Here is a 22,064-nt window from a genome sequence, read left to right as displayed (position 1 = left end):
GATATAGTTAGTTCAATTCACTTCAATTTGTGTAATTTCCTTTGCAATCAGCAGTAGTTCCAGACTGGTCTCTCCTCATATAGCCATTTGCTCTAATTGTAGTAAATGAACCTGGGCAAAATTTTGCCTTGTGAATGATGATTCCTCATTAATGGTTAGAGTCTATTGACTCTTGCTTTCTTTATCATTTCTGTAAGTCTTTTTGGTAAGAATTTAAGATCCATAGCTTGATACTAAAAAAAAAAAACCCCACATAAGTCTATTCTTTCCTTGTTTTATATTACTAGAATCCCAGTTTTTAGTAGGGCACATGACTATCCAGAAAAAAACAAAACATTTTCTAGCCTGTTTTCCAATGACTCTGACCATAAAAGTATGTTCTAGCTAATGGGATGTTAGCATGAAATACCAATTAAAGAGAACCTGCATTTGCTCATTGCCCACCCTTTTTTCTATGCTTTCTCTTCCATCTGACTACTTAGAATGCAGATATGATGGCTGGAACTCCAGCTGCAAGTTTGGATCATGAGGAGAGGTTTAGATTTCTGAGGGCTTCATGGAGCAGAGCCAACTACCCTACTAATCTTTGACATTTTACTTCTGGCCTTATGTGAGAAAGAAATTTCTCTCATATTTAAGTCATTATTTTAGAACTCACACAAAATTAAACATAATCCTACCTCAAACATCAGAACTATCTAGTCCTTGGAACTTGATAGCTAAAATGAGGTTACTGCTGCATCATTTAACAGAATCAAAACAATAGAAAGTGTCTGCAATGATAATCAAAGTTCTTTATTTTCTCTATTAATTTCCTACATGTTGGAAAAATAGTCAGGTCTCCAAATATACTTTCACTGAAGGAAGCTGATGACCAAAACATTACTTGAGTAATTATGGGAAAAAAATTTATTACCGAAAACCAATGTTCCATTCAGTTTACATTTGACACATACTTAACACAAGCAAAAAGGAAAGGTCCAGTGTCAGAAATAGAGGCCATTCTTTTTCACTGAAACACCACATCAGAAAAGAGCCTTCGGCAATTACAGATCTGAACTTGAGAGATTTTAAATCTCATTCAAAATAAACTTGCCTAAAAATGCAAAAACACATACCATTTTCTGAAAGTCTATTTTGAAGAATGTCTTTTTATCTTTCAATTTGCTTTCTGGTAGACTTTTTGCAGTTTATTTAACACAGCATTCTAGCTGCTTAATGTTCAAATTTAGACACACTGATTATGTGCTCCATGCTTCTGAATAGTTAAGTATGGCCTATAAATACCCACATCATTTGTGTTCTATTACTACACTCCTCCAAAGCTCCACATAATAGGAATTGACCTACTATTTACTTATCACTAAACATATTTTGGTTAGAAAGGATACACAGCATATGAGATTACAGGATTTTCATGAATTAAAGACAGATTTTAGAACTCTCAAATAATATTTACAGTGTAAACATCACAGTTATTACATCAGGATAAAGTAAACCACAACATTCACGACACTATATATTTTATTTGGTTTTGATACTGAAGTCGTGTTCTTAAATTACTTATGTAGAACTCAAAATATAATTACTTCGTCTATCGTTTTCCTTCACGAGTTCTGAAAAAGAAAGAATTGGTGTTTTAAGCATGAAAATATTTTTATCTATAGCATCTTAGTTTCATTCACTCGTCCACTTATTTGATAACATCTATATCCCCACCCCTTGCAAATAGCTTGTCATGACAGGGAATCATGGTCTGGGATATCAGGAAGGTATCCTCCAAAGGACTGATTGTCAGAAAGGGAACTAAAATGTGAAGAGGCACTTTAATTAGTCATTATAATTACCCATTTGTAGTTTTCACAAATGGTTGACATGCAGGATTTCCCGCTAAAAGAGTTTGTCCAAAGTTACCCATTCAGAAAAGAGAAGAAGGGAGGATGGAATCTCATAAATGATCTTATAAAAGACAGAGAGGTTAACCTTCCTTTATAGTTTAGTGCTGTTGTATTTCTTAATTAAATGAAATTTCTCTTCTTCTTGTAAACTTTGGGTCAGAAGCTATATATGATTTTTCTTCTTTGAGCAAAGGGACTTGTTTCTCTGACGTGATAAAGAATGGTCGTGTGCAGGACCCTCAGCATATGTCTCTCTCAGTGGACAAAAGCCACCAAGGAGCAGATGTCTTTGAAGACACTGCCCACTCCTGATGGCCCTCACAAAAACCTGAGCTATCTGCTCCAGGAACTTCAGTAAGACCATGGTTGCCTTCGGTCTGAGTGTGAGTCTAATTTAGTCTCCTTGACCTGCTCAGAGGTTGTAGTCTAGCCCACTTTTAGGTTTTACAAATAAAATGTTATTGTGAGACAGCGGCTCCCATTCATTTTACATGTTATCTTGAGGGTTACATGTTAACCCACAAAGCCAAAGTATATTCACTCAGTAGCCCTTGGGAGAAAAAGTTTATCAACCTCTGACACACTGATGACAAGAAATTGCTTTAGGCACTTGCCAAATATTTTTACGAGTGAATGTAAGCATTAATGTAACTCAGGAAAAAATTATGTCTTGTATGCATATGTACATAAAAGCAACTGGAATAGCAAGTGATTAGCTTGCTAATCACTTAACAAAGGTAAAAGTCTGTATATGTTTTCTGTTATCAAAAAATATTTTATCATAAATACGATTCGATCATAGCACTTAGTCTCACTCAATAGGTACAAGAAGTTAAATTTAACCTTGCTGTATGAAGCTTGGTATGGTTCAAGGAATACAATTAGATCCAGAATGCCTTGGTATTTTCATAATAATGAACCATGCTGTAATTTGGTGGTATTTTTCTGTACCTAAATTAAATGACGTGCTAACAGTCAATCGTGGAGCTAAACCTTAAATTAATAAAAGCAGTGTTGCTGGAGTCTCAAAATGAAAGCCAGTTTTCCCCATTAGGGTGAGTCAGATTCCTCTGTTTGATATCTCGGCAGAAGTAGAGGAATAAGTCTGAGTAAACGACGGGTACCATGCAGGTGGCACACTGTTTGCCCATTGTGAGCTCTCTTTTTTTCTATCAGAGTGCTGCATGAATCATTTTAAGTGTTTACTGAGCTGGGGTCCACTTCAGATAGAAGTGTCCTTTTCCATGAGGTCTCATTGTGAGAACTCTGAGATGTTTTTTCCTAAGTGATTCTTCCCTATTCCAGTAGTTAGATGTTTGCTATAAGAATAAAATAAGAATGGACAGAATATACCCACCACTGGGAAGCTGTCAACAGCTTTCTTCCAAGGGCTTTTCTATTATTTTTCTAGCTCTTCAGGAAAGTCAGGAGATTCTCCCTCACTGCTGCAGATCAGAAAAAGAACATTGTACATGTTAAAGCTCTTAGATGAGCAAGCTTCCAAAGAAATGATGACGTGTGACTTATGCTGTTCTCTGTGCTCTGAAAACTTCACTGAGGGCTAGACAATTATCTTTGAGGTTAGTAATTACATAGAATTTTTCCTGAATCTTAAGGTATTTCAAATTATTTTTATAGAATTATAATACTGCTGGGCAAAGGCATTCATCTTGTCTGATCTTACCCAAACAAGATTGCTCTTAATACTAACATCGAACCAAAAATAATTGGAAAAAAAAAGAGAGAGACGCTCTTCCTTCCTACTGTAATCCAATGTTTGCACTCCATAGAGAGACATATGTCTTACAGAATCTTAGAATACAAAAGAACTCGTGACTAAATTTGGTAACATAAAGGTATTGAGTATATATACGAAGGAAGTTACATATGGCATCAAATTGCTAACTGCACTTTACATGTTTGAAAAACCAAAACTTCTGATAGAGTTCCCAGGTTCAGAGCAGATGTCCCTACAGTCATTACTTTTAAACCTGGACACACAGTGGAATCAAGTGGAGAGCTCCTAAAAAAACAAAACAAAACAAAAGCAAAAAACAAAACCCACCAATGCCTAGAGCCATACCGCTAGAGGCCTAGTTACCTGACAATTGGTTTTGGGTAAGGCCCACACATCAGTATTTGAAAAATTCTTCAGGGTAGTCAAATATCAGCCAAGTTTGAGAATTACTGTCTCATAGAGTATAGATAGTGAGATAGATAGAGAAATGTCTTCATATTTAGCTTCTATTTTTGAACTCATTTATAATTTCTCATTTTAACACATTCTCTGTTTCTTTACCTTCTCTTCCCATTCAGAATGGAGTTCAGGTACTTCTTTACAGCCATTTGTTTTCGAAGGCGGGTATAGTTGTCAGTGAAGACTGCATCCGAGTGGCGTTTGATTGGCCCCTGGTCTTCTGTGATGCTGTTGCTAAGGAATGCAAGGGAAAGCAAATCAAAGGATTTTAACAAGAAATGATAAATGTGCCTAAATTCCAAATTCCTTGGAATCAGATAAAAAAGAATTCCAATGCCCAGCTTCTTTTCTATTACAAAGAAGACTAAAAGAAAAATACATCTAAGCCCAACGATAGAGGAGCAAGAAATAATCCAACATATTTTGGCATTTACTGGGAGCCTTCATAGACATGTCACTAAAAACGGAGCAAATAATTAACATAAAAAATGGAGGGATGCTTGAAGTTGTGTTCTGTCATTGGCAGGAAAATTTCTTTAAAAGTAAATTCTTTAGAAACTTTGCCACCTTGAATAGTGCCATCGACAATTGGCCATTTAAAGAAAGAAATTTCCAGTGCTTGGTTTGATCAGGAATTAAAAAACAAATACTATAGTAAACATTAAAACTTACTTTATGTTTATATTATGTCTTATTTTTTTACTGTGTCTAGTTCAATTTGATTGCAGCTTTATAAATGATTTCCACGTAAGAAAAATAAGTGTGTCTGTAACCAATAAGTAGGGTATCACTAAAAACCTATTTCCTTAATCCATGGGCATAGTATATTTTATTTAAGAATATAAATTATTTTGGAGGTGCCTGGGTGGCTCAGTCATTAAGCGTCCAACTCTTCATTTCAGCTCAGATCATGGTCTTATGGTTTGTGAGATTGAGCCCCATGTTGGACTCTGCACTGACAGCACTGAGTCAGCTTAGGATTCTCTCTCTCCTCTCTCTGCCCCTCCCCTACTCATGCTCACCCATTCACACTCTCTCTCAAAATAAATAAATGAACATTAAAAATAACATAAATTATTTTTCAACTAAACTGTACATCATCAGAGCTATCAATTTTGAGCCAAATAAATAAATTGCTAACAGTGAAAAAATAACTTGCAGATTAAAAAATTGTAAGGTGTTTGATAAAAATAATAAATTCTCTTTACCCAACCCGTTTTCCAATAAGGGATTCAAGGTATTTTTTGGCAGAAAGTTGACCCAAGAGTCTACTAAAGTCACTGGTGAAAACTCCATCAGCATGTCTGGCATTTCTAAAACAAGGAAGAAGAATAGCCATTATTTTGTAAATGGTTTTCCAAAATATTATTTTGCCTCATTAAAGAAGAAAGAAACTTATCAGCTTATTTGAAAGCTTCTCATGCAAACTTCCAAAAGAAAGCTTCCTGACAACCTAATAAGATATTTTCTAGTCACTTATATTAAGATATACTCTATATTCTAGCTCAAACTTTGAAAAATTAAATAAGTTAAAGTTTTAGAAGTATATTAAGTATATATTAAGTAATGCTTCCTGGCAGAGTCTATAAAATTAATTCTTCTTCAATAAATATTGATGGGAAAAGATAATATATTTAAGTTAGCTTCTGTTTATTTATTTATGGTGCTTTGTTTCTTCTACCCTGAGAAAGATATATACAAGAGGAAACTACCTTGATTTTTAGCACAAACCTTATCATACTTTTTGCTATTTCTTCTGCCAAAACATTTGGAAACAAAACAATCTCTTAAGATTGAGAAACCATTAGGGACTATCAACCAACTTTCCCATCCAAATCATAAACTTTTATATTTTGTCTTCAATATAGAGCTACTCTGTCTATATCTGAATGCTGCTCTAGACAAATGGTTCTGTGTAAGTGAATGGTTTATTGATCCTGGCTTGTTACAACCTCTCTATATGAAAATCATGTACAGCTGCTAGAGCTGCAATAAATCAGGCTGCATGAAGCCACAGCACCTGGAAACCTGTAGTGTGCTATAAAAATAGCTTCACGGTGACACAAAACGTAACACATTTACGAGTGGCATTTGATTGGCCACTCGTGGCATTTGATTAGCCATATTTTTTCAAAAATATATTTTCTAAACTAAAACTCAATAAAAACAAACTCACCTGGATGCATCATAATACGGTGTGTCATTTTCAGCTAATGCACTTTGCAAGATGTCAGTGTCTACTTTTAAAGAAACGTGTTCAGGTTCATTTGCTCCTTCAAGTGGTATTCTGTCATCTAACCTATAGGGAAAAATATAGCAGAAGTATAATATTTTCTTTTCACAGAAGATAGTGCTCATGGTTTTATCATCATTGGCAATAAGATACTCAATAATCTTGAGAAGTATTACCCATTCACAATATATGGATAGCATAGTTAGACTTCCTGGCTTCTGTGGTTTAGAGTAGAAATAGTGAAATTTTTTATTATCCCATAAAATAGATGCCATATAACTTTTATAAGATGTATGTGACAAGCGTAAGAGTTACTTAGCCCAATCCTGTCAGTGCATTACATAAAGTGCACATCATTAGTAATATCTTCACTTCGCACACACACAAGTAGAAAAATGTTGTACAAAATAGAAACTTCAATAAATATCAAATATTCAATAGGAAAACTGGGAGCAATTCATGTGTTTAATGGCATTTAGTATCATTTGTCAAGAGGTCAATATTAACTGCTTTTCTTTCTCTAGGTCTCTAAGCTTGTACAATGTTGTACAAAATAGAAACTTCAATAAATTTCAAATATTCAATAGGAAAACTGGGAGCAATTCATGTATTTAATGGCATTTAGTATCATTTCTCAAGAGGTCAATATTAACTGCTTTTCTTTCTCTAGGTCTCTAAGCTTTATTTCAAAGATTCACCTCAGTGTGATAAATTTCTCAATATTAATGAAGTACAAAGAATCTCTTCATCCCTCAACAGTAATTCAAGAAATTTCAAATTCAAGAAATCTTTTGAAGTCTTCTTATTTCTAATATTATGTATTAATACAATTTTAGTGAGGGATGTACAATGTTTTACTGAAAGACTTAGAATAATCATCCCTATACATGGAATACGACTATATTTTTGAGTGCATGCACATTTTTAACAGCATCACACTGTTAAAATTATAAGTATGTGTGTTTTCACTGTTAGAGTAAACCTCCAAGGAGTGTGTAAGATCCTGGGCTCTTGTGTATCTTTGGGTGACGTAGCTAGTAGTTGGTGGAAGTAACAAGCAGTCTTCTTTGCATGAACCCTAGCAACCAATGCAAACTTCAGCATTCCTGAGATTGTCTATTGTGATATGTAATATAACCATTCAGATAGAATCATTCTATTTAGTTATCAAGGCAACATAAGATCTGGCTTAAGCAGTTTTCATAAACACTATAGCTAGGAGATTATTCATTCTATTGAGTGTAAGTCTACCTTGAAAAAAGAATAACAAATGGGAAAATGAGCAAAGAAATGATGATTTTGCTCATAGATAGAGTGGAGACTATAAAGTGGGAGGAAAAAATCAAACTGATATAGTTTCATTGACTGTTTACTTTTTTAACATAAATTTTCAGATAAACTTTATCAGGAATTTTAACAAAAATTTCAGATAAAGCTCTAAACAAGAGTTATGTTATGATTTATGAATTTGAAATATGAAATACAACATAGAGAACAGTAAGACTAAGGATTTGTGGTTGAAACAAGGTACATTAAAATTCACTCACCAGTAGATCAGTTATTCCACAATTTATACTATTGGCAAATTGAATCTGGCTAGGTAGGTAGATCTGCCAGCATGACTGTTCACAGCAATATGTTTCACTAGTTAACTACTAACCTCAAGATTATTTACTGATTGATCTCGAAAAGGAACTTTAAGGAGGCAGGCAACTTAACATGTATTTTTTCCATCAGAAACTGAACTGAACTGAGATGACAATGGATGAAAGCTTATTACTTATCTACAACCAGCTTTGAATTGAAAGAAAGTTAAATCCTTCTTCCTCCTTGTTTGGAAGTATGATCCACCCTGTGCTTAAAACTAGCCATTGAGACTGTCTTCATGCCTTAAGAGTGGATTCCAGGAGGCAGAACAGTCATGTTGAAAAAACTTGCTTAACACACCAACAGAAGGATTTAAATAAATAATACATAACTTAAAGAATTGGGTTATCCAAAATAATGTATAGGAAATTCCCAAATAGATGAAGAAGGAATGCTCAACTGTCTGCATTGAAAGAATACTTACCTCAGAGAAGAGGGTGCTCCGAAAAGAGGCCATGCCAGCGTTTGTGAGAAGAGCATGCAGACAATTGTGAGCAGCACAAGGACCTGGGACTTACTTCTGGTTTCCATCTTCGTACCTTGAAAGGGGGAGAATCACATCAGTTTCTCCAACCAAAGATATCACAAACAAAGTAATTCTGAGTGTCTAGCAGTAATTTGTGAAGGCTCCTGCAGAGTTTGGAAAAAGTAATTTTTATCTGGTAGAAAAAGCTAAACTGCAATATAATAATAACTTTTTACAAGACTTATTTTTTTGGTAGCAGGTATTTGAATAAAAATTGGTATTCTTTTCAACTGCTGCCCATCACTTACCAGGCACATAGTGGGGCTGTGTATATGACTGTGAAAGTCATACTTTGTAGTGTCTAATTAACATAACACTGGAGTATCATCTATTTAATAATTCCTGAGTCTGTACATGTAGGTATATACATGTATATATACATCAGTGTAAAAATTATACATGCACTTCTTTTTCCTTTTTTAATTGTAGATATTACTAGAAATTTATTTCCTTATGCCTAGGATTGAACAACTTAATTTAATGGTGAAAATTAATACCAAAAATTATTAAACTATGTATTACCATTGAAATAATTTTTCCATAAAAGGAAAAAGATATTAAAATTAAAGTTTATGATTTTATATATCTAATCTACTTACACATTTCATTTCTAAAGTTTGTAGATAGAAATTTAGGAATTTGAGGTTTGTTTTTCTTGCTGTCTATAAAAATCACAGAAATTTATAGACTTAAAGAGGAAAATAAATACTTCCTTGATTCACATAACTAACATATGAAATAGAAAGAACAACACTAAAAAAAGAAGTTGAAACTTCTAAAACAAATACACCCACTGAATCCTTCAGTCAAAAATTTATATAAAGTAAAAAAATACCTTAATGCATTTTAAAAAGAAAGTATTGACTAAAATCATAGAGTAAGCCAGGCAAAATACCTTCCAACCAAAAGAATTTTTAAAAAAATCCACTGATATATAAGAAGCTGTAGCATTTCACACTTACCAGGTGACTTGAGAAACTTGTCTTTCATTTTTATAAAGGAAGAACATCGTAATATTCTTTTCAAGGGCAAGAAATATTTATTCAATATACCCTGAGAAAAGTTTGAAAGCAGGAGGAGAGGAAAAAAGAAGAAAAAGAAAGGTAAAGTTTTCACTCACCTTACCAAGTAGTGTTCCTTGGGAGCTTTCTATATTGAAGGAGATTGTTGGAGCTGTCTTAGGTCCTGAAGTCCTCTGAGACTGAGCAAGTCTCCACCAGTTCTCTGTTTTCAGAGCTGAACCAGAACTTGGTACTGGTTGGCTATTATTGCCGGCAACTGCTTTTCACTCCACCCTGACCAGCATTTCAAAGCCCATCATTTTATAGGGCTTACACTTAGGGCTGAGCAATCACAAAGCTCTCTGAAAGACGTCACAGTAGTACTCCCACAGGATGAAAAGGGCTTGAGTTCTTATTAAATTGTCATTATGTCTGATTTATATAAATATATAGTGAGTAACTTCAAGATGTAAGATATAAAGAGGAAATTTACTTTTATTTAAATGAACAACAAAAAAAGATACCAAGCTTAATATGATATGTTTTAATCTTTTATTAGTAGTAAAGAAATAAGAAAATGATTAGTATTATAGCCAGGGCCACTGAGGTTCCTTCAGAAAATGAGTTTTATGTGTAGAAACAGATGCAGAAAAAAAACAAACACTTATGTTCATTATGCCTACAAATCCATAATTCCCCTTTATTACGAAATATCAGTTCTAAAGCCTTTAAAATTTTTTATGCTATTCACATAGATCTTGATTTAGTCTTTCTTGAGATCTATCATAATTTTAAAAGCATCTAGAAATAATTTTCCATTTTTCTATTATTACATTTCCTTTGTGTTGATACCAATCCCAAGATAAAAGTTTCCAAAAGACTCTAAGCTAGTATACACACACTGTTGTATAAAGTAGCAGTGGTACTGCTATTTTATGTTTGTACAAAATATAATAATTCTCAATGCACTTTCACATACATAATCTCAAATGATCCAAAGTATAAGCTATTAGGCAGTATATATATCTCAATTCTCCTTCTTTCATAAAGACAGAAATTTTCATCATTTGTATAATAAGTCTTTGCACTATATAGAATTATTTTGTTTCTACCCTTCATCCCTGAATGTACAGTCACATCAGCTTTTTGAACATTTCCAACTTAGTCAATTGACAGGTTTCAAAGAGCTAGATGGAAAGCATTTGTGGAGTACTTTAATAAATTCTTCATTCCTGTTTGCGGGGTTTTAATTCAAATTAGACTAACACATTCAATCAGACTTTCAGGTAAAAATTCAGCCACATGAATAACAATGAACATCTTTATGGACAACAAAATAAAATACCATCTTTCCCATAATTTAAAAAAAATTTCCAGTGTGTGTATTCTTTTACATTTTGTTCATAAGTTCCTCAAGGGAGAAAGACTTTAAAGTGCCCTTCTTTCTTCTACTTTAAAATTTAGTATCTATGGCTTTATTCAAAGCCAGACTGATCCAGTAAGAGAATATCCTGCTATGCTTAATCATATTTTCTAATCCAGTTACAAGAAAAATTAAATGAATTAAATTTCAAAATGTCTGGAAATTTGTTTCCCAGTTGACAGCTCTGACTTAAGCCAGAGTTCCTGTGGCTTAATTCCAGGAAATCTTTTTTTACCTGATTATTACAAACTAGAGGTTGAAATGGCTCTCGCGTGGAATTTTTTAGCTCTAGCTCTTCGTCACTCAATTCTCAGTGAAGCAACTTTATTTAAGAACGGAAATAGCAAAGTAAGTTGATTGAAAGTCACAGAAAAACTAATGCTGAATGATAAGCAGAAAAATTTAGATGAAGAAACACATAAAAGTTGATTATTATTTGGTCTAAGGAAGCACTTAGCATTCACAAAGAGTAACTACATTAGATTTTTCCAGTGGTAAAAACAGTTTCTCCCATTATGATGACAAAACACAAAAGTAAGGAGAAATAATTCAATTTTGTTATTTCTGGATAATGATAAACTAAATCAAAAGACTACATTTTTTCCTATGAATTTAAACTAGAAAGCATAACTGAATTTCATAATGGGATCATAGCACCATCTGCAGGTTCAAGGTCTTAATTCACAGGTTTTGGTTTCTTGGTGTTTTTTTGTTTTTTAATGTGTTTCTTATCTTTCCTTTCAAGGAAATGGATGTAAATCAGAGGTCCTTTAACTAGTTAAATTATGAATGCTTCCAGAAAAATAAACATAAAAAATACTGTAGCTAAATTTATCCTGAACATTTTATTAAAAAATCTTAGTGAATACAAAAATACAAACATGAATTTATTCTTTTAATCTGCTTTTTCCCTACTTTAACATATCTTTCCATAACTTTCCAACATATTTGGCGAAACTTATTTCCTACCTTAAGGCTTTTCAATGAAGTGATATTTTTAAGAACTGTCGTTCATTCATACAATTAGAACAAATCTTTTACAAATAGGTAAACTGACATCACTCAGGTAGTTAATAACAAATATAGAATTGAAAGATAGCTCTTTTGATCTTGATAATAGCTTTCTTTTTGTTAAGAACTGATGGTTTTCTGTAAATGTTGTTACCACCATTATCGATGCTAGCACGTCATAGAAGGAAAATAAATGCATATAAAACTATTGGTATTCCTCTCTCCTTTTTTCATCAACAGGACCTAGAGTAGAGAAAGAAAACTGGCATCCTAAACTAAAATACACTGAATGGAGGGAAATCAGATGGAAGGAATTTTCAAGATCAAGAGAAAGGCAGAAATCCAGATTCACTCTGTTTTCTTTAGTGTAAAGAGCTAATAGAGAGTCCTTATTGCCCTTTGACCTCTTGGTGTGACGGCTTTGTTTTCCAAAGTCACCCCAACTCATACCCAACCCAAGACCTGGCCATCCTGCCTGGGTAATCCTAAGGGGTTATGTCAAGATGCGAAATCTGTAAACCACTGGCTGTGAGCCACATACAGCTTATCCCTCTGATTTTTACATCTCTCAAACTAAAAACGATGTTTACATCTTTAAAAGGCTGGAAAATTTTTAAAATATTTTGTGACATGTTAAAAATATATGAACAATATATATGAAACTTAAATTTCAGTGTCCATAAATAAAGTTTTATTGGAACATAGAAATGCTCGTCACATATGCATCATCAATGGCTGCTTTTGTGTTGCAATAGCCAAGTTGAATGGTTGTGACAAAGTCTATATAGACCACAAAGCCTAAACTGTTTACTGTTTGGCTCTTCACAGAACAGCTTTGTCAATGTCTGGTCTGGAGTCTCTTGTTTGAGGAATTATTTAAGAGGTCATGTTTGCTTTAATATCCTTAAGTCTTCTAGCTTTCAATAACTTGTATTGGGAAATACATACATATATATACTTTTAATACATACTATGTATAATATCCATATCATATGTATATATTATATATAATATATGTATGCATATATGTTTAATATACATCATACACAACTGTATAATTTTTATACTAAAAGTATATGTATACATACACCTGTATATAATATTTAAAAGCACATAAGTAAATATATAAACAATTATATGTAAGTATACATATGTATATGTATATATAAGTATGTATATATGTACTTGTATATATGCACATATATAGTTTTAAATATTATATACAATTATTTATAATTTTGTAATTTTAAAAATGTATTTTATATATTCTTTCTAAAAATATATATACTTTTTAAAAAAGTTTTTGGTGTTTATTCATTTTTTTGAGAGACTGCAAGAGAGCACAAGCAGGGGAGGGGCAGACAGACAGGGAGACATAGAACTGAAGCAGGCTCTGGGCTCTGAGCTCTCAACACAGAGCCTGATGCAGGGCTCAAACCCACAAACTGTGAGATCACGACCTGAGCCAAAGTTAGACCTTTAACCAACTGAGCCACCCAGGTGCCCCAGTATATGTACTTTTAATCCCTTCAACTTAGAAAATTTGGATTGATGTCCAGGATTCTTATATTCTCCTATCAATGATTTGATGAAGAAAAATGTAAGACAAAAGTAAATCTTCCCTTTAAAGTTACTACTACAATCCGTTCTGAACTCAAAAAATACATTACTAAATATTAAGCAAATGGACATTCAATGATTTAAATGATAAGAGAGAAGGCAACTTTTCTTTTAACTCTACAATGCCATCACCTGTCCCACTTATTGATGCTGAATATTTTATAGAAAATCATTCCTATATTTCAGAATATTCTTGTTTTAACCAAAACACACGTAGAAAGAGTAATGTATTAAATGCTGTGAGCCATTTATACCTTACTTTAAGGTTGTGTTTATAAAATAATTTTATGAAAGTAAATTTTGGAGGAAAGCTGTAGAAAAATTTTAAAGAAGCACAGTATCCTGAGATAGGAACATTTACAGATAAAGTATTAAAGATTTAAGAACAAATTTTATCTCCTTCACTTTTTCATCTGTCCTGCATGTACCCCCCCGTAGACACATTCCATGTAACCAACTTGCTGACCATCTTAACCTGGGAATCGGAATATGTGAGGGCCACAAGAAGAGGGAGAAGTTCACAGTGGAAGAAATGCAAATCAACAGTGTCCAATTCCAGCCTCTTAAAAAACAATGAAGTCCGGATGTTGGAATGAAAGATTTGGCAAAAATATTTGCTGAGTGAATTCTCATGTCCCCTTCATCACTCTATCCATCCCCCCAGACAGGAAAGAGCCTCTGAGATGGGGATAAGAGATTATTCAAGATGGAGAGGCAACTTTCTGCCCATAAGTTGGTGAGAGTTTATGGTAGAGTTGAAGGAATGGGTAATAGAACCCTGTCCTATTAAAGATGGCGGACTGAATACTAGAAGCTAACTTGGCTTCTTTTCTTATCTGATTGCTACAGCACACCATGGAGAAACACTCTCTGCAATGGTGTTGGAAGAAGTAGATAAACACAGAGGATAAAAAAGCCCCCCATGTCCTGCTTGGTAAAACCCTAAATGCTGTCAAGGGTAAAGAGTAGGAAGGGCCCACCAGTCTACCAAGGCCAGATTATATCCAGAAATGAGCAGGTGACAGCCTGGCACAGAGCATCTCCCAAAGACCGAAAAGCAGCCTCCCAGACTGCACATTGTTACATACACTCTCAGAAACTTAAGTACTACTCTGAGAATAAAGAAAAGTAGAGCAAATCCTGAATTGGCAGGATTTTAAATCTTAGTAATTTCTGGGTAAATGCAGTGATGGTTTGTTACATTGTACATATTTTGTGGAATGGGACATCAAAATAGAGGAAAGATTATAAAGTTAAAATTTTTTGTATGTCCTATTATGTGGACTGTGAAAATTTACTCTTGCTATTGCTTTACAAATGACTTGGAGTTTTATAGGATCATGCTCTGCATAGGAGGAGCCTGTCCAGAACCGTGCATCCTACTTAGTATCAAAATCACTTTATAAAAGACTGTGAGACAGAGGCCGTTGACCCATCCTTGTATAACAGCGCCTGCCCTTGCGTCTTCCCCCAACCCCCTTGTCCTTTGGTCATTCGAGCTGATCTCCAGCTTCAGCTCTGGTTCCCTCCTTAGGCTTCCCCATCTTATTCTTTGGCCTTCAGGCTTTCAGCTTCTTTCTTTCATTTTGCCTCAATCCTTCTATGACCTTCTAGTACACCTGAGTTTTGACATGCTGTCAGGACAGATCTGATCCCACAGGCTGCAAACCCAGATGCTCCTCTCTGCTGGATATTCTCCAATTGCCCCCTCTGGATGTGCTGTCTGCTTTTTTCCACATTGCTTCTTATTCCCTCGAGGCTGACCTCCAGATCCATCCATGCCATGTGGCCTCTGGCCAAGCCAGGGGGAGGCACTAGTAGGAAATTAAAAGGACAGAAGACTAGAGGAAAGAGAGCTCTGAATATTTACTCCCCGTAGACCATGGGTTGTTGGAGGCTACATTCCTCCACTAAGACCCACATTTTGTAAGTGGTCCCTCAATTGTAGCCCTACAGGTACCAGCCGCTTCCTGGTGAGGCTAGTTCATGAGTCCTTTGCCACCTCGTTGGTCCTTAACATCTTTATTAAACTTACTTCCATTCACCTTTGGAGAAGCCATTTGTGTCCCCCTACTCCTGCACCAGGACTTCATACTTCTAAGAGTAACTGGACACATTTCATTTCAGGATTCAACAGTTTTAGAAGGTCTGCTCATTTTTAAAGTTATGATATTTTTAATTCAAGTTGGGGGAACCTTAGAATAATAAATGTGGAAGCTCAGAGGAAGATCACTGTTACCCTGAGCAGGTCTGTCAGACTAATGAGCAGTTGGTTTTTGAAGATTGTGGTTGAAATACAAATAAACTAGAAGCCCATTCAGACCATTGATGCTACTCAAGCCCCCCACCCCCCCCTAAAAAGAGGCAAGATCCTCTGTGAACCCATGTAGGGAAGAAAGATCAAAGTGCTTCCAGAAGCTAAACATCAAACCTTGATGGGGGTCTCTTCCTGGAATAAGTAGTAGACTGGCCCTAGGGAAGGAGATCTGAAGCAAACATGGTCTGCCACCTCTCCAGGCTCCTGGCGCCTCAGCCTCAGGAAAGAAAACCTCACTGTCTAGGAAGCAGGAGCTCTGGCTATTTGATAAATTTGTTGGTTTTTTTTTTTTCCTTTCTTAATCATCACTCTAATATCCTGTATCTGCAGTCATTTCACCATATTTTCCAGTCTGGGAAACTGATGTTCTATCTGACTCACAAAACCATAATTTTTAGCTAGAATAATTTAAGATAACTTAGTCCTGTTCCTTCTTTTTGAGAAATTATAGCAATTCTATATCCCAAAGAGTCATGTGACTTCAAATGCCTAGCAAAGATGGGATTGGGACCCTTTCTTTTCTATCTCCAAATTCACTGACTTTTCACGGGACTGAAATGTGTTGTTATGAACCAAAGTGAGAGGGAAGAGAAGGGAAGATGTTAAGACTGGCTTTGCTGCTGTGAATAATGTGGGTTTACCACAGACACTTGACTGCATTGGTGACATTTACAGATAGTTAACATCCGGTGATTTACGTTTGTTTGGAAAGAGTTCTCCCCCAAAACAATAACCAGAAGAAACTGTGTTGAGGGACATCACAACAGAGAATGGCTTCCTGGGTCCACATTAGTCTCTTTACGGCCCCAAGATCTCTAGATTACCTCAAAGAAACCCCAGGCACAGAAAGAGAAAAACCATCCCTGCCAGTTTTTCTTTCAAAATAGTTCTGAGCTTAAATATTAGATAGAAAAACCATCAGTGCTTCTTTCTCTTCCTCACAATAAGAAGAGTTCTTCTAGGCATTTTTCTTGAAAAAGGAGTAACTAGACACTTTTGAAGTTATCTGTGTTTCTAGACCCAGATCTCAAAGAACTGACCATTGTACGTATATGTATATACGTGTGAGCTCTTATCATTTGAGGAGGGAGGAGAAAGTCCAGTGTGAGAATCCAGGTTCCCTGAAAACAAAGCTGAGGACTTGCTGACAAAGGCCCGGTCTCCATTCTCCCTCTCCTATGCTACTGCCTTAGTCTTCAGTGTAGCCCCCTGCATCCAGGCTTCTTTTAAACCCTTCTTTACAAGGCTGCCAAAGTGATCTTTGCAAAACATGTCTCTGATCATATCTCTCCCCTGTTGAAGCCTTTCTATGGGTTTCCCATTATTTTCAAAGTATTGGCCAAGTAGAAGCAGGCAAGCCTGGTACATGCTGTTGTCAGTGTCTTCTTGCTGACCCCACCTCATCCGGCCATAATTTATTCTCAAGCCACACTGAACCACCTTCAGTTCTTCAGAAGTATCATGTTCTCTGTTGCCTCTCCGTTTCACACATACCATCTCCTCACTCAGAAATACCCCATCCAATCTCCCCTCCTTCAGGTCTCAGCTTATAGGACACTTTTCCAGAAAGATCTCAAACCACTTTTCCATTAAATCTGGGCCAGGTGCCCTGCATTTGGGGCCCCCATTAACTCTGTATTTCCCCATAGTATAATCCTGGGCACACTGTGTTATTGTAGAGTATTACATTTACTAGATCCTCAGACAGTTTTAACACGTGCAAGCATGGTGCCTGACACATAAGTGCTCAGTCGCTGTTTTAGGTAAGTGGATGAGATTGAAGTTGTGTTCCTTTCAACTTTATTTCGTTTGGACTTCAAATATTTTTATTTTTATTATTTTTGGTTCTCTTGGCCCAATGTCCAATATCTCTCTCCCATCCTCAAATTCAACTTAGTCGTTAGTACAAGATGCTTTTTCCCCAATCTTACCAATTTTATCTTTTTAAAAAATTCTCATCCATATCTATTATTTTTCTAGAGCTAAGTCTCACTGAATAATAAATAGATTGCATTTTCATCTTGAAAAGAAATACTAGGTTTTAGTAGCCCTCTGATTAATGCTTGATTAGTGTACCGGTAAGTATTGCAACTTGGATAAACATTGATCCAAGCCAGTAAAATTCTTATAAAAGTAATATATTTTCACAAAAGAAAAGGGAAGATTTTTCTAGAAAGTGGATGATTCATCACTCCCTTAGAATGTCTTTTCTCGGGGCGCCTGGGTGGCTTAGTCGGTTAAGCGTCCGACTTTCGCTTAGGTCATGATCTCGCGGTTTGTGGGTTCGAGCCCCTTGTCTGGTTTTGTGCTGACTGCCAGCTCAGAGCCTGGAGCCTGTTTCTGAGTCTTTTTCTCCCTCTCTCTCTGACCCTCCCCTGCTCATGCTGTCTCTCTCTCTCTCTCCTAGAAATAAATAAAAATATTTAAAAAAAAAAAAAAAGAATGTCTTTTCTCACCCAGCTAGATTTGCTTTTGTAGCACCTTACCTGTACTTTTCTTTCATAGTATTTTGCACACTGCACTCAAATGGCTATTGATTTAACCATGTCACTTACTGAAACTGAGTTCTATGCATCATTATATCCCCAAAACCTGACACATTAGAAGTTCCCCCCAAATGCTTACTGATCAGAAAGAACTTAATAATTTAAATGGGAAACATGGAAAGGTTTTTTTTAATTTAAAAAATTAGTTACATCTGGTATTATTTAATCTTAATGTTGCATCTCTTTTACTTCTAAAGCTGAACCACAAAGAAAAAAGAAAACCAGAAATTCTCTTCTATAAAAGAGTTCTGATTATTGTCCTTATTTATAAAACCTTTAGAGTTGTAGTCACTGGATTTACACATTGTTTGCAGACTGGTGTTCCAAAGAACTAGCTCTTCAGTGATGTGGTTGTACTTAAGCTACTTCAAGGGTTGGGAAAGGATCACTGGTGATCAAGTCCAGTCTGCCACGGGTTATGTATGTCCTGCAAGCTAAGGATGGTCTAAACACTTTAAATGGTTGAAAAAAGTCAAAAGAAGAATAATATTTTGGGACATAAGACAATTAAATGCGATTTGAATTGTAATGTCTATACACAAAGTTTTATTGAAGCAGAGCCATCCCCATTTGTTTAAATATCATCTATGGATGCCTTTGTGCCACAATGGCAAACTGGAGTCATTATGACAAAAATGGTGTGGCCCACAAGCTGCAAACGCTTACTACAGTCTGTTTACAAAAACAAACCAACAACTTGTCAATCTTGGCTCTGTATCAACCAAAAGCTTTCTTAACATCCATTAACTTTTCTTCTTCTTAGTGGAAATCTTGAAGTTAGTTACTCATGTACTACATTTATAGAAATAGTCTCCTGGACAACAACTGTGAAATACTCCTTTCTGGCTTTACTAAAATGTTCATGCACTCCATGTTTGAGGCATTCAAAGAAAGCCTGAGTTATCTCTTTCTAAAAGGTGAGTGTATAAATAAAACGAAAAGTATATTTATTTGCTAGACAAATCTGATACAATAGTATATAACCTGGTGCTTTTAGGGGCCCCTAGGTGGCTCAGAGGGTTAAGTGTCTGACTTTGGCTCAGGTCATGGTCTTGCTGGTTGTGAGTTTAAGCCCTGCACCAGGCTCTATGCTCACATCTCAGAGCCTGGAGCCTGCTTAGGATTCTGTGTCCCTCTTTCTCTGTCTGACCCCCCACCCCTTGCTCACACACTCTCTCTTTCTCTTTCAAAATTGAATAAAATTTTAGAAAAAAATTAACCTATTGCTTTTAACCATGGAAGAGAAGGAGTACTTTCATTTTCTATTTTATTTGAGAACATAAAGTTGAAAGTACCAAATACTGTCCCAGCTTTCAAGAAAAAAAATTTTTAAAAAGAGACAATGAATAAGTAATTATAAGGTGAATTGACCTAACAAGCACAGTATATTATGAGAACTGGAACAAGTATTTCTGAGGAAGTTATAGTGACACTGAGATTTTATGAGAGAGTGGAACACTAAAAAATAGTAAAAAAGGGAGATAGGGAAGAATATTTCAGGTTTAACAAAAAATATTTGAGAAGACCTGGAGGTATGGCATAAATAAGAAATTGATATGGGCCCTTATCCTAAAAGAGAGGAGGGCCCATAAGTAAGAGATATAATATGGGCAGATATTTGTTTTTAAAAGATCAGTCTGGCTGTTACATGGAGTACAGGTTAAATACTGACTACTGAAAGACCAAACAATCAGTCTGAGAAATACTAGAGTTCAAGTTCTTAAAAGAATATTAAAGCATATTTCTTTCTCAGAATGAACATATCTTTTATAGATACTTCTTCAATTCACAGAATATGAGAAAAATGTAAGCAAACTTAATGCTGCCTCACAGTACATAGTAGGAATAAAAGTGGAGACATTTTGGCTGCAAAGAGAATTAAGTTCCAGGCTGTATAGTTTTGGTAGTAAAGAGATAGTAATTGTGCCGTGTTGAGTGGGTGGGTATACTGTCTTACCCGTTGCTCCTCAGAAAACTGGGTCTCTTGTCTGGTAAACAGGACATTTTTTAGGATGCACAACAGAATGTGCATAGGCCTCATGTGCCTTTTTAATGGCCCAGCTGGGTACAGTCTTTACTCTTTTCTCAGGTAGAAGGACATGCAGCAGATGGGGAGTTAATTGATTTAAAGATAATTAAACATTAAGTAGTTACACTGGCCAGATATTCAATGTCTGGACTACCCTGTCCAAGAACAGCTGACCAGTTCTCTGAAGGCACCTATAACATGTCAGTACATGCTTATAATTCATAGCCACAACACTGGTGCCTAAATCTGAATTGTTCTACCTCAGTCAAACTACAGTAGCAGCCTTTGTAGCTAATGGTTGAACACTTTGAATATTCAATAATCATATAAAACAATGAAAGAGCATTTCAAGACAACAGTTTTGGGTGATAATGGGTATGTGTAGATGAAAGTTGTTTAAAAGGGCATAGGCCCCCAGGTGGGTTTTTTTCCAGCAATATCCTGGAAGCATATTAAATAGTTGCTCTTAAAGCAACTATTTAAGAGGTGGTACAAGTGAAATACAGTAGTGGTTTGGCTTAAACTGGTTGCAGTGGATGGGTTGCTTAGTGACTTTGGAAATAAGGGATGTGAGAGAAAAGAATAAGAGATGTCTTAGATTTCTAGCTTCAACTAGGTAGGTGTTGATAGACTTGATAGAATAGGAAATAGGGGAGAAGACACAACTAGTTATTGGTACAATTAAGTGAGGAGAATGATTATAAAGTAAGGCCCAGGTGTTCAATTTAAGGAGCTATACAACGCTTAATGAAGTGATGGAGGGGCATATAACTTAAGAGTTCAAAAGAAGTGTAAAAGTAAGAAATATATCTGATTCATCAAGTTGACTAAGGTAAAGGAAACCAAAGAGGTAGGTTGGATTGCCTAAAGACAAAATGTAGAGAGAGACAAGGAAGATCAGAACGTGGTTTTCCAATGGCATAGAAGGACAATTGAAAAGAAGCCTATTGGTGGTGCAGGAAAAAACCTCCTTGACCTCCACCTCAGCAACTTCTTACCTGACACATCCCCAAAAGCAAGGGAATCAAGAGCAAAAATCAATGATTGGGACCTCATCAAGATTAAAAGCTTCGGCACAGCAAAGGAAACAACCCACAAAACTAATAGACAACCAATGGAATGGGAAAAGATAGTTGCAAATGACATATCAGATAAAGGGTTAATATCCAAAATCTATAAGGAACTCACCAAACTCCACATCCGAAAAACAACCCAGTGAAGAAATGGGCAGAAGATATGAACAGACACTTCTCCAAAGAGGACATCCAGATGGCCAACAGACACAGGAAACGATGCTCAGCATCCCTCCTCATCAGGGAAATACAAATCAAAACCACACTGAGATACCACCTCACGCCAGTCAGAGTGGCTAAAATGAGCAAACCAGAGAACTCTAGATGCTGGCGAGGATGTGGAGAAACAGGCACCCTCCTACACTGTTGGTGGGAATGTAAACTGGTACAGCCCCTCTGGAAAACAGTGTGGAGGTTCCTCAGGAAACTAACAATAGAACTCCCCTAGGACCCAGCAATAGCACTGCTAGGAATTTACCCCAGGGATACAGAAATGCTGATGCATAGGAGCACATGTACCCCAATGTTCATAGCAGCACTCTC

General features: G+C 35.7%; 1 protein-coding gene across 1 annotated transcript; it reads right to left on the bottom strand.

The window, feature by feature from the left end:
* Window positions 1-774: 774 nt before the first annotated feature.
* LOC120222310 (vasoactive intestinal peptide) lies at window positions 775-9,784 on the bottom strand. The gene is made up of 7 exons (XM_039220105.1): window positions 9,622-9,784; window positions 8,400-8,514; window positions 6,272-6,394; window positions 5,304-5,408; window positions 4,198-4,329; window positions 3,256-3,343; window positions 775-1,616 (listed from the first exon to the last, which is right to left on the bottom strand). The coding sequence occupies exons 2-6, from the start codon at window positions 8,504-8,506 to the stop codon at window positions 3,298-3,300; spliced, it is 513 nt and encodes a 170-aa protein (XP_039076036.1). The 5' UTR covers window positions 8,507-8,514; window positions 9,622-9,784; the 3' UTR covers window positions 775-1,616; window positions 3,256-3,297.
* Between the last annotated feature and the right edge of the window lie 12,280 nt (window positions 9,785-22,064).

This window comes from Hyaena hyaena, unplaced genomic scaffold (genome assembly GCF_003009895.1).
Source record: "Hyaena hyaena isolate Hyena2069 unplaced genomic scaffold, ASM300989v1 scaffold_860, whole genome shotgun sequence".
Lineage (NCBI taxonomy): Eukaryota > Metazoa > Chordata > Mammalia > Carnivora > Hyaenidae > Hyaena > Hyaena hyaena.
Note: the sequence above shows the minus strand (reverse complement) of the source record. Positions and strands in the feature narration are given on the sequence as shown.

What these genes read in the sequence shown, in the direction of transcription:
- LOC120222310 (XM_039220105.1), bottom strand. Translation starts at nt 8,506, where the DNA reads ATGGAAACCAGAAGTAAGTCCCAGGTCCTTGTGCTGCTCACAATTGTC. An exon ending in GGAGCACCCTCTTCTCTGAG is followed by an intron (nt 6,395 to 8,399) that starts GTAAGTATTCTT and finishes TTTTCCCTATAG; the next exon opens with GTTAGATGACAGAATACCAC. An exon ending in ATTCTGAATGGGAAGAGAAG is followed by an intron (nt 3,344 to 4,197) that starts GTAAAGAAACAG and finishes TCTGATCTGCAG; the next exon opens with CAGTGAGGGAGAATCTCCTG.